Source organism: Chrysoperla carnea, chromosome 1 (assembly GCF_905475395.1).
Source record: "Chrysoperla carnea chromosome 1, inChrCarn1.1, whole genome shotgun sequence".
Classification (NCBI taxonomy): Eukaryota; Metazoa; Arthropoda; class Insecta; order Neuroptera; family Chrysopidae; genus Chrysoperla; species Chrysoperla carnea.
Genome location: NC_058337.1, coordinates 93,162,369 through 93,175,492, shown reverse-complemented (window position 1 = coordinate 93,175,492; position 13,124 = coordinate 93,162,369). Strand labels below are relative to the sequence as shown.

The 13,124-nt window shown below is 30.3% G+C and overlaps 2 protein-coding genes across 2 annotated transcripts; one reads left to right on the top strand and one right to left on the bottom strand.

Moving 5' to 3' along the window:
• Positions 1-571: 571 nt before the first annotated feature.
• On the bottom strand, positions 572-11,013 carry LOC123292221 (fibroin heavy chain-like). Its single transcript, XM_044872792.1, has 7 exons — positions 10,948-11,013; positions 10,678-10,875; positions 10,320-10,607; positions 8,182-8,200; positions 1,489-1,559; positions 1,246-1,422; positions 572-1,165 (listed from the first exon to the last, which is right to left on the bottom strand). Exons 1-7 carry the CDS (start codon positions 10,960-10,962, stop codon positions 845-847), a joined length of 1,089 nt encoding a protein of 362 aa, XP_044728727.1. The 5' UTR covers positions 10,963-11,013; the 3' UTR covers positions 572-844.
• Positions 6,909-7,907, top strand: LOC123305261 (cuticle protein 19-like). The gene is made up of 3 exons (XM_044886926.1): positions 6,909-6,958; positions 7,036-7,212; positions 7,515-7,907. The coding sequence occupies exons 1-3, from the start codon at positions 6,944-6,946 to the stop codon at positions 7,809-7,811; spliced, it is 489 nt and encodes a 162-aa protein (XP_044742861.1). The 5' UTR covers positions 6,909-6,943; the 3' UTR covers positions 7,812-7,907.
• Positions 11,014-13,124: the final 2,111 nt, after the last annotated feature.

Here is a 13,124-nt window from a genome sequence, read left to right as displayed (position 1 = left end):
GACTTACTTACTTACTAACACATTTGGTTGGAAAGAAAACAGTGAAACTTGAAATTTTCCAATTTATACTGGCTTTTGGGTCCAAATTCTAAGTTATCATTCAACAATAAAGTATTAGTGTATAAAACAATACTTTAACCTGTGTGGACCTATGGCATTCAGCTATGAGGAACTGCTAGCAATGGTAATATAAAATTTCTGTAAATATTTCAATCAAAAGTGTTGGAAACAATTAGTGAATCTCCATGGTACCAATGTGTGTAATAACGATATTCATCAAACTCTGAAGTGATCAAACTCTTGGACAATTGTAATAGTGTGAATAGACTAAAAAGACAAAACGTACTAGATTTAAAATTTTGATTTATTTAACAGCCATTGTGAACAGCTATACAGACAAAATGTGTTAGATTTAAAATTTACATTTATCTAACATAATCATTATATACTTAGATGACCATTTATTAAGATGACCAACAGTGGGTAAATTACCGTTTAAGTAAACCTAGTCACTAGATCTATTTATAGTTCTATTGAGAATAGAAAATAAGGATAAAAAGAATTAAATAAATTCACACTCATAAATATTTATTTACACATAAAAATTGGATAAACCATTGTAAAACTTCTTCTAAAACTACAGCATTTTTAAAAGAAAGCAACAACTTAAATTTTTTAAAGGGAATACAAAATAAAATTTTTTATAGAAAATAAATAACAAAATCATAGCCATATTCCGATTAAAACCGCCAATGTAATCGTAAATTTGTGATAATTTAAACAACTACATGACTGCATTTCCGTTGAAATATTGAGATCCATCGTTACTAATAAGTTTGTTGACCTAGTAAGCACCATAAGCTCCATATCCATGACGTAAACCATGGCCATAAGCTCCATATCCATGGCCTAAACCAGCAACTAAGCCATAACCATGAGCCAATGGGGCTGGTGCATGGTGTACTGTTGGTCCAACTTTCTTTACTACTGCGTTGAAACCATTGTGGTCATCAGCTGTGTAGTCTACAACACGTACTGAACCGTCTGGTTCAACCAAAGAGTATTGTCCTTTGACTACATCACCATCACGTACTTCTGATTGAGATTTTACATCACCAGTATGGGCGTCTTTAACTCCATAATTGTAAGAATATTTTGGATATGCCTATGAAAGAGTAAATAGTTAATTGATATAAAACTTCGATTTGATCCCCAATAACTTCAATTTTTAATCTAACTACTCACGTAATAATCTAAACCATGACCAGCAGCTCCTGCGTATCCTAAACCAGCATATCCAGCACCAGCATAGCCCAAACCTGCTGCACCATATCCCAATCCAGCAGCTCCATAACCTAATCCATATCCAGGTGCAATACCAGCTGAAGCGATTGCACTTAGTGCTAAGGTACAGAGAGCAGCCTACAAAACACAAAATATTTATTAAACAAACACAGATTTAAAAACTATTTTCACTTGTTGTCTTACAATAAAGAATGCCATTGTTATGTTTAGGGTTGATTCTTGTATTGTAGTCAAATAACTAATATTTAATTGAACTGATTATTATTATTAATTCAACCATATTTATACTAAAAATATCCATTTATTGAGGGAGAACTTTTATATTTCATAAAAAATGACCTTACATTGCTACACATATTCAATTAAATAATACTTAGAATATGCATGTCTAAATTTCTATATTGGAATACGAAAATTGGAAATTTGATGAATATGTTCATTATTTCTTCTTACTTAACGTGTTAAATGTCATAGGCTCTTTTAGCTGTAGCAGTGAACTCTTCTTAAAATTGTAGAATGCTTAAGGCCAATATTAAATAGGCAAGCCATAAGGCTAAGTGTGTAACATCATCAAATTGTCCTTTTTAGGAGACGTTTTTTATCAAGGCTAATTAAAACAATGAAGATCTTAAATAAAAGATCATTGGTAAAAATCTGAAAATTAAATAAGATAGGAGGCATTTGAAAATTAAAAAAGCGGTCCAAGTGCGGCCCGAAAGGTCCACACGACTAACTTCCCAGTGAAAAGGATAAAAAAATATCATATGGTTTAATATTTATAATTTTTTTTTCATTTTATTCGCTCCTGCACCCCCCCAGGACGTTAAAACTATATAAATGATAAGTGATATTAGTGACAATTAAACAATTTTTCATTCGGTACAAAAAACGGCAAGACCGATTTTGCTCAAAACCTAATCAGCTCTAAGTTACATAATTATACGTTAAATGAAACTGGTCCCATGTCAATATCATCATTTGTTCTCGAGATATGCGAGACTGAAATTGAATCGGAACATACATACATGTGCACACACGGACATCCTTTTAAAAACCATACTATTCGACTCTCAAGTCCTTGAAACGTAGCGATATGACTAAATTTTCAATTTGCAAAATCGGACCCATTACAATAACTATCTCACTGGGAAGTTAATAAGATTTTGGGCAACTATGGCGGTTTATATTTTAGTTAGTTGATTTTAAACAATAACACATTTCAAAATCGTCGGTAATTATTGATAGATTACTATTACTTTAAATAATTTATTATTAATAATGCAATCAGTAATTGATTGAGTATATAATTTTCAATAAACTCGTATAGGAGGTAGAATATATACTGCTATAATTTATCCAGATAATTTTTACAAATTTTTAATCTGTAAATCGTGTCGTAATTATTTTATAAACATGTAAATATTTAATAATAGTTCCTGAATTGTATTATAAATATTATTATTGGGTATTGTATTCGTAATAGTTACATATTAAAATTATTGGTTTATAATATTTCAATAACATGGATAATATTTAAACAATTTAATTATATGAACAATATGTACAGGGAGAATTATTTCTTAATATATTTGACAAATTGACAAATAAACCAGTTGCCAGATTTGTCAAATTTTGATAAAAATTCACTTTTTGAAACGAAGAAGTAGCATATAATTTCACTTGCATAAAACAGAGGGGACGAAGTTGGTAACGTCATAGACCAAATATCTTAAGTGCACGGCTTCTGTGAAATTTTGTCCCCTTTTCTATTTTCCAATGAAAATACGTAATGTGCGTTAATCCATTGAAGTGTCTAATGTCGTCCTCAAATGTTAAGTGGTATAATGTGTTGAGATGGAATAAGCTATTAAAAGTATGTAATAAGGACTTTGACTTAAATTATGTAAATAAGTTACTAAAAAATTTGAAACAAGTGTAAAAATTGGGTTTCATAATAAAAATATCAAATACTGTCTGATTATTGCTAACAACGTACTTATGAAAGAATCCAGGGCACGAATTTGAAAGATCTGGCTTATAACATTAAAGTATACTAGTTTTGAGTATGAAATTTTTCCTAACAGGTTAACACAAAATATATAAGCAATACTATGTACTATGAAGTACACAGGGAAATTGAATGTAAAAAATTAGATAGTTAGAAGCCGGGAACATTTTATTACTTCAATTTTAACTTGGTCTCAATTTTTCAAAGCTTGTAAAATTTGAAAGATAGTCCTCATCTATAATAAAAACACTGTAAATGAAGCACAATCTTTTATCCCGACTATGTATTTTTGTTTATAAGAATTTTTTTTTGTGTTGAGATTAATTGGTAAATTTTTTGCTAATTATTTCATATTTTAGCTCCCAAAGTTTTTTGCTGACGTAGTTTCCAAGAAACGTGTAGTTAGTTAGCTTAAGTTTTTACCTTTTAAGCTAATTTTAGATAACTTTCGATATCTCGAAAACAATTTTTGGAGAATAAAAAAAGGTACCAAAGCATACCCTTAAGGATAGATGAAGATTTAAGCATGATTCGGAGAATATTGGGAATATATTCTAGAAAAGTGTATATATATATATCGAAAACTACGCTTGAAAACCGGGTTTGGTATCAAAATGCACCTGAAATATGGTTATTTTGTCTTGCTTAAACATAATTTGTATTTTATAAAAGTTTTTATTGTTTTCTTATCTTTCGGGTGTCCAAGTTTCCGTTTTGAATTTTTTGAGGGTGGAAGCTCTAGTAAGTGAAAGCTCTATCACAGCTTTGGAAGCACGTATCTTTTTTGTATTCTACGATTAGTAATTTTCGAGAAGTGTAGTTTAAATGAATTTGGGGACCAATTTTTTTTTAACTATTTATGAAAAATAAAAATAAAAGTTAAAATTGTTCGTGTACAAATGGATAATATGGTATTGCATAATATAATAACTAAATTAAATGATTGAAATGTAATTTGAATAACTTAAGAATACTGCAATTATTCTCTTGAATAAATGAAAAGCAAGGCGCTCATTTTAATGTACTTCTATCACCTATTGTTTGTTATCATGCAAATTATAAATTTGACCTTGTCCTTTCGTGTCATTTAAAAGTTACTTTAGTCTTAAAACTGATAATTGACACAGAGGTATACTTCAAAATAAAAAGTTGTTTCTTGAAATAAACCAATTATGTTTTGTTTGAAATATTTATCCGAAAACTCAATATAGATTAGCACAATTTTTCTTGTCCCATTTAAACCTGTCACTTTCATCATTTCGCTATAGGTCTGCAAGAGGTAGTACCAAAGAGCAAAAGAGTAGCATATCTTTTATACACTATGCGCCAGCCAACTGTATAATCATTTTTTTTGAGTAACCTTTTTTGAAGGAGTCAACTTGTTAAAAAATTTTTGTGACTTGTAGCTCTACAGTTCTCATCAAGTGGTTATTTGAAGCGTGATCCAGATCCAGTTATATGCCCCAGGTTTGGTTAGATTATATTGAGATTCCACGAGAGGCACTTAGACCATAGTGATACCATATATGTGTTTTACCAACTTTTCTTCTGATAATTACATTTATCAGCCCCTCAATTATTGAGAAACTGAAAAAACCACCTTGGTTACGCTTTAATGTTATAGTTTTTGTAGTGCTAGCTGTTTTGATCTACAAAATGTGAAATACACTAAGAGAGCTCTACCTGGAGAGTCATGCATTATAAGGCACGAGTAGAAGCTCGAGTATAATCTCCTTCCAGAAGGCAATCGAGTTACCAAATACCCTTTATATAATCGTATTTCTGAATTTCCTATAACCAATTTTTTTATTGCAAATAACAACCACTAAAATTTTTTTCCTCGCGCGGAATAACCTTAATGTACAAGAAAAAAATGTAGATCAAAATAATTAAAAGTTTGTCAAAATAAAAACTTCGTGTTAACAGTTTCAAACGGTCAACGTGAAAGTTTATGAGATTTTATATGATCATATAAATTTTTAGGCCAATAGAGATATGCAAAATAAGGATGTTTTCATGAAATTTTTAGGTAAGCATGTTTACTATTGAAAACGTTAAGTTTTTTTATGAAAAAAAAAAAAAACAAAAACAAAATCATAACGTGGACACAAGGGTTTGTTTTAGAAATTTCGAGCATATATCTATTGCAATGTGAAAACTTATAAAAATTCGTTGAAAACCTACATCTTCCCTATCACTTCTCTATTTGATTTGTGTGGTTCTAATTGTATAAGCCATAATTTGCATTCCCGCTGCTTAAGACCTGCAGACAGACGTTAAATATGATAATTTAAGTATATTTTTTAAAAACAAATGACCGAGAAACCTTAAATTGCTTAACAGTTGCTTTAATATTTTGGCAATTTTTAGGTATTTTGGCAATCCACGGGATTGAACTAACATAAACTGTAGTGGAAATACAATATTTGTAATTAATAAAAATGATTTATTATTAGAGAAATTAATTTGTAAATAATATGTTACTTATTTAATAACACACATACTTCCACTTATCAAACCACAGAAATATTTTGAAAAGTATTTTAATATTGATATGCTTTTGGTTGTTGCAAGCTCAATTATTTTACAAATTTATGTACTTGTGCAACGCCGCAACGATACCCAAATTTACAGTTGTTATGAAACTGATGTCCATTTAACAATTGCTACTAATAATAATAACGGTTCGACTTTTCCAAAAACAAAGATCGACTTTTCCATATTGTATAATCTAGTTTTCCATATACTTTTCACTAATAAGTGACGTTTTTTCTACTCTCCTTATCTTCCGTGTAGGTTTTAAGGCGGTTCTTAGATTTAGTTATATTGTGACAATTTGAAATACAAGATACGAAACACATTACGAAATCTTTTTGAATTCTTCTTTATTCTCCTCAGGCTGTGTTACTTTTTAGTAACACTCCTCCAAATATAATGTCACAATTACTAGACGACCCAGACAAAACAACCTGACGAACATTAGTATATTGTGTATAAACAAATTGAAGTACAGAACATTGCATCCGATCTATTTGTACATTTCGCCTCTTTATTGAGACAGCTTCAGCGACAACTACAAGTTATAATTACCAAAATTACAATATAAACTACATATTAACTTAAAAGCAAGTCATGGGTAGGGTCTTGTGTGATCCTTAACCTACACGAACTTTCCAGCATAATAAATAGTTATAAAAAATTGTTTTAAAATAAAATAAAAACTAGACCGACTCGAAATAACTCGACCGAAAGTTATGAAATTCTTTTCGAATCATTTTGCTGTTAACACGCTTCGATCGATTCCTCAAACAATTCGATATCAGTTTTTGGTGTTAGTGCCTTATACTGGGCATGCAACTTAAGGATATGTTGAACAATCGGACCCATTACAATAACTTCCTATACTGGGAGGTTAAAGAAACTGAGCAAATGTAAATTCAGGACAAATTATTATTAATATATATTTTTTATAAATATGCATGACAAAAAAATGCAATTTTTTCCTTTTCAACAGGTTATATCTCTCCCTCAACTTTCCAACTTTTAATATAAATATCATTGAATTATTATTTACAATCATCAGTTTAATTGAATAAGTTCAAACAAACAAAACAACCCTACAACACAACAATGGCATTCTTTATTGTAAGACATAAACTAACAATAATTAAACGCCTGGATTTAAAAACAGTGATTTGATTTTTGTTTTATGAGATTTATAGGCAGCTCTTTGCACCTTAGCACTTAGTGCAATGGCATCAGCTGGTATCGCACCTGGATATGGATTAGGTTATGGAGCGGCTGGTTTAGGATATGGTGCAGCGGGATTGGGCCATGCTGGCGCTGGTTATGCTGGTTTGGGATATGCAGGAGCGGCTGGTCATGGTTTAGATTATTATGTAAGTAGCCCAATTATTGGCATTGTTAACTCTTGTTAACTTATAAATGAAACATGCTTATTTGATTAAGTTGACTGATATAATGGCATGTCTTAATCAACTGAATACCATAATATTTCAAAATTAATACACTTATAAAATTTTGTTGGATAACTGCACTTAATATTATGGATTTTTTAAATTCTATCGAATTTCAAAGACGAAAAATTTTCTAACTATGATAATTCTTTGAAGCTAACTATCCTTTTAATCTTTAATAAACATCTCGCACAATTTATATTAATAGTTTGTATTCAATTCAGGCATATCCAAAATACTCCTACAACTATGGAGTTAAAGACGCCCATACTGGTGATGTAAAATCTCAATCAGAAGTACGTGATGGTGATGTAGTCAAAGGACAATACTCTTTGGTTGAACCAGACGGCTCAGTACGTGTTGTAGACTACACAGCTGATGATCACAATGGTTTCAATGCAGTAGTAAAGAAAGTTGGACCAACAGTTCACCATGCACCAGTCCCATTGGCCCATGGCTATGGTTTAGGTGCCGGAATAGGCCATGGTTATGGCGCTTATGGTGCTTATGGGGCTTATTAAATTGCTAAAGATGTCTATGTCAACAGATTACCATCGATCTCAATATTTCAGTCATAAATTATCAACGACTACAAAAAACGATGTAAAAATTATGTACCAATTACGCTTTACCTTGAATTATTTAATCAGAGTTTGACTTTATAATTTTTTCTATTTATTTATATAAAAGTTCTTACTAAGAGCATTGCTGTGTGAAAAATGCTTATAAAAATGTATATATATTTTTTTATTTGTTTATTTTGTTAATTAATATGTCAATATTTTAATAAACAAATTTATTTCTCTTAAAATTACTTTTGTGCAAGCAAATTTTTTATAGTAGCTTTCGATTTACTTCAGAGTTGACTTTGATAAATCACTCCCGATATACTGCCCATGTCTTCAATTATCTTTAATGTAGAGAAAAAAAATTATTTTTAAAATATTTAAAAATCTAGTTTAATATTTCAGAACGGAAATAAATCAAAATAGGTTATTATAGTTTTCTTTCATTCTGGTGTATCGATAAACCAATTAGATATCATTATTCGTTCAGAAAAACATTTGGAAATCATAATCCCTCAAAATGCCCTAAAATTAGGCCCGCTTTCACTTGGAAACGAACCCCAAAAATGAAATGAAATTTTAAGTGGTGATAGTTCGGAATCAAGTGCGGTTGAATGCAGAGACCCACAGACAGTAAATTTTCCAACAGCTTGAAATCAAATCGAACCATCAAACAGTAAGTTTGCCTCTTCAGCTCACAGACCACAATTGTAATAGATATAAGTGGAATAAATAGAATGAGAATTTGTTGTATTTTTCTTTTATTTATTTCTATAATAATTCTTATAAAAAGCTTTGCTGTTTGGAAAATTTTATACAAATCTGATCAAATGACTCTTATATATGACTTTTTATTGGTTGCTCATTTGAGTGGTTCCTCTTCAAGGAAATCGCTAGTAAAACGTGATATAATTATTCCAAAAAAAAATCAGAGTAAAGAAGAATATAAAATAAGTTTATTTTATCGTCAACATATAATAATGAATGAATACAATATATGTTTAAACTATAGTTCCTAGCCCAGTCTTTATCCATAATACATCATAATAATTAAATACCTCGAGGTAAATAAATACGTTTTAGAAAGTTATATAAAATAGAAAAAACATATAGAACAAACCAATTGATATAAAAACTTAAGTTAGACGGGTTAGTCAATCCTTAAAATTAATTCTTAAAAAATAAACACACTATTTAGTTACACCGAATCAGTTGTAATTGATATAATGTGGCATGCGGTATCTTTTCCTGTAGGGCAACGCGGATCAAATTAACCCAGTTCGTTGATATCCAGGCAAGATATATGGATGGAATAAAATTTGGAATGCAAAAACCGGGCACCCTACACGGTATGAAATTTTTGGCGTTTGCTACAATGTTGGAATGGTAAAGAGACAGATACTATTTGATCTAATTAACCTATTAGCATGGGCCTAAAACCCATACTATTCCCTCTATGGTCAAATTAGTATGACGTTTTAGCCCATACTGACACAGTGATATCCACAAACAATTTCTACAGTCTACAGTTCCTTGGAGGAGAACTACGGGTGACTATGGCAAAGGAACTTTCGAAGACGTTAAAAGACAACTATTTTGAAATTGAAGTCTTAATATTCGCCAAACAAAGCAACGTTAAATAAGATTGAGGCAGATTACGTGAGCAAGTACGGACCTGTTACATGACTTGTAAAGTCGTTGTTTCAATTTTTCTTCCATCTTACCCATTATATTGAGTAACGGATATAATCCTATAAAGTTTGTTATCTTCCGCCAATTGCCTTTGGAGAGTCCCTCTTAAAAATTCAAAACCCAAAGTATGCTGGTTTTTCAGTGCTAAAAATCTTCATTTCAAGTAAAGAAAGAAGAAAATTTCATTTAATTTTATTTGATTTCAAACTGTTGTACAATCAACTCTGCATGCGACAGCACCTGATTCCAAACTATTACTGCTTAAAATTTTTCATTTTTAAAATTTTCAAATGATTTTCTCTAGAAATGAGAACAATTACATCCAAGCTGTTTATCGGTACATCAGAATGAAAGAAATCTTTAGTAGCCTATTTTGATTTAGCATTGTTAATTCTTTACAAAGTCAAAACCTGAGATAAATCGAAAGCTAACGGACAAAATTTGCTTGAATAGGAACGCTTCGTACACAAAAGTAACTTTAAGAGAAATAAATATCTTTATTAAAATATTGACACATTAATTAACAAAATATACACATAATAAAAATATATAGATTTATAAACATTTTTCAAACAGCAAAGCTTTTTACAAAAAGTATTATACAAATAAATAAAAGAAATTATAAAGTCAAACTCCGATAAAAAACATAAAGGTAAAGCGTAATTGGTACATAATTTTTACATCGTTTTTGTAGTCGTTCATAATTTATGACTGAAATATTGAGATCGAAGGTAATCTGTTGACATAGACATCTTTAGCAATTTAATAAGCTCCATAAGCACCATAAGCGCCATAACCATGGCCTATTCCGGCACCTAAACCATAGCCATGGGCCAATGGGACTGGTGCATGGTGAACTGTTGGTCCAACTTTCTTTACTACTGCATTGAAACCGTTGTGATCATCAGCTGTGTAGTCTACCACGCGTACTGAACCGTCTGGTTCAACCAAGGAGTATTGTCCTTTGACTACATCACCATCACGTACTTCTGATTGAGATTTTACATCACCAGTATGGGCGTCTTTAACTCCATAATTGTAGGAGTATTTTGGATATGCCTGAATTAAACACATATTAAGTACAGTTGTCTAACATAATTTTAAATATGTATTAACGTGTGCTACTTACATAATAATCTAATCCATGACCAGCCGCTCCTGCATATCCTAAGCCAGCATATCCAGCGCCAGCATAGCCCAAGCCTGCTGCACCATATCCTAAACCAGCAGCTCCGTATCCTAAACCAGCAGCTCCATAACCTAATCCATATCCAGGTGCGATACCAGATGATGCCATTGCACTAAGTGCTAAGGTGCAAAGAGCTGCCTATAAATCACATAAAACAAAAATCCGTTATCAAATCATTGATTTAAAAATTTTTTTTAGTGTATGTCTTACAATAAAGAATGCCATTGTTAGGTTGTAGGGTTGTTTTGTTTGTTTGAATCAATCAACCAATTTAACTTAACTGATGATTGTAAATAATAAATCAATGATATTTATACTAAAAGTTGAAAGTGTATTGAGGGAGGAATATATTCTGTTAAAAAGGAAAAAAATTGCGTTTTTTTGTCATGCATATTCATAAATGTTTACTAATAATATTTAAATGAATACGTTTGCTTTTTATTAGTGTAAAGTATATTTGTGATACTCCAGGCAGCGGCAATGTGAATAATTGTAATTAATTAATGGAAGCTGTGGAATTGATCACATTGTCGTGGCTTTGATAAGAACGAAGTAACCGATTCCACCCACATCATAAATGTAATATTGTAAATATGAATGTAATTTAATAAATAAAGATTAACAAATAATGATGTGGGTGTTCTCTGTGATAAAACGTATGTCAGCAAAACGGAGGTTAAACCCCATTATTATATTTGTGATATGTTCGATTCGTGTAGCAATTTAGGATTTTTTATATTTAGTGTTTATTCTCGCACAGGCGTAGACAGCGGTGTGGGACTTCGTTTTGGATTATCGAGTGTTCAAATTATTCAGGCTCTACTGCAGTATGTATTTGAATGGCAATGTCCCTACATAGTCACTATTCATTTTGTATCTATATGGAAACCACATGTAAATGATTTTCTGGTTAAATTCATATGGTTTATTATATTTATAAAATATAATTATAATTTAGCTTCCCAGAAGCTTTTTTTTGGGAGTATTTCTTTGCAAATCGAAAATCTGATAATTAGCCATTGTGATATAGAAAAATGCTTATGAATTGTAAAAAAAAGGTTGAATTTCTGCCCAGGTTAACATATGATGATATTTATACTTTATTAAACATTATCTATTGATTTATTATTCATATTACGATTACAAATTGTTCAATAAATAAAAATATAACAAGTAATTATTAAATAAATAAATAAAAAAAAAGTAATTTAAAATTACTATTGTTATTAATAATATTAATAATAATAAACATATTACATTCTTTCCCACATATTCAATTGCATAATTATATATATCATATGTACCTATAAGTAAATTACATAATCATATTATTACTTGTTGCTACTTATTATATCTGTAAGTACAATATTATTGTAAAATTACAGTTAAATAAATTGTATTTATTATAAGTAAACTAACTATAAGTGATTCATTATTAGCTCATACACACATTTTCTGTCAGAAGTAGTCTTATAATTAAATTTTGGTATCAAAATAACCTTTTTGGGTGGACTTACTTAAAGGAAAAAAAAAACTAACAAAAAAGGAAGGTTCAGCTTGTTTAAGATCTTACTTATGTGCAGTCTCGGAAGTGCTGGGACTGCGATAAGTGACGCTGTATATTTACTTAAAAAAAAAGATTTTTCACCAATATCTCGGAAACCATTAACTTTATGAAAACAATTCGGAATTTTGTTTTACTGAGAAAAATGTAGAATCAAAAATTGTGATATCTTAAGCCATTTTCCCGAAAATCGGGTAAAACAGTGATGTTTACGTAAAAATGTTTCAAACAAAAGTTGTTTATTTTTTAATAAAGAACATTTTTTTACATTTAAACTTTTGTTCTATCTCTAACGGTTTACAAGATGGGTTCTAAGGACTCACATTTTACGTCCAGAGTACGCTGTAAAAATTTCAGTTTAATATATTTAATCGTTTTTGAGTTATCGTGTCCACAGACGGACGGGCGGACGGACAAACGAAAATGGACTAATTAGATGATTCTATGAACACCTATACCAAAATTTTGTTCTTAGCATCAATATTTTTAAGCGTTACTTGGGACTAAACTAAGTATACCTTACATATAACATTTATTCATGGTATAAAAAAGTAGAATCAAAAATATTTATTAATATTATATATGGCCGTTTTCCGGGAAAATGGCTAAAGATATCACAATTTTTGATTCTACATTTATTTTTGGATTTGCAAAAACCGTTTTTCTAATTTTCTAGGGGGCTGTGTTGTGGAAAAATATAATTTTCGAACTTTTCTGTTAATTTTTCTTTGTTCCGAGTCGATCGGTGAAAATTCCATTTTTCTAGCACAGAAAATCGTTATTAACATTTAACAATCAAGCATTTAAAATGCAACTAGGCCAA

Coding starts and splice junctions, on each gene's coding strand:
- LOC123305261 (XM_044886926.1), top strand. Junction 7,213..7,514: donor GTCATGGTTTAGATTATTAT/GTAAGTAGCCCA, acceptor TATTCAATTCAG/GCATATCCAAAATACTCCTA.
- LOC123292221 (XM_044872792.1), bottom strand. Junction 1,423..1,488: donor TAACAATGGCATTCTTTATT/GTAAGACAACAA, acceptor TGTGTTTTGTAG/GCTGCTCTCTGTACCTTAGC. Junction 1,166..1,245: donor GTCATGGTTTAGATTATTAC/GTGAGTAGTTAG, acceptor ACTCTTTCATAG/GCATATCCAAAATATTCTTA.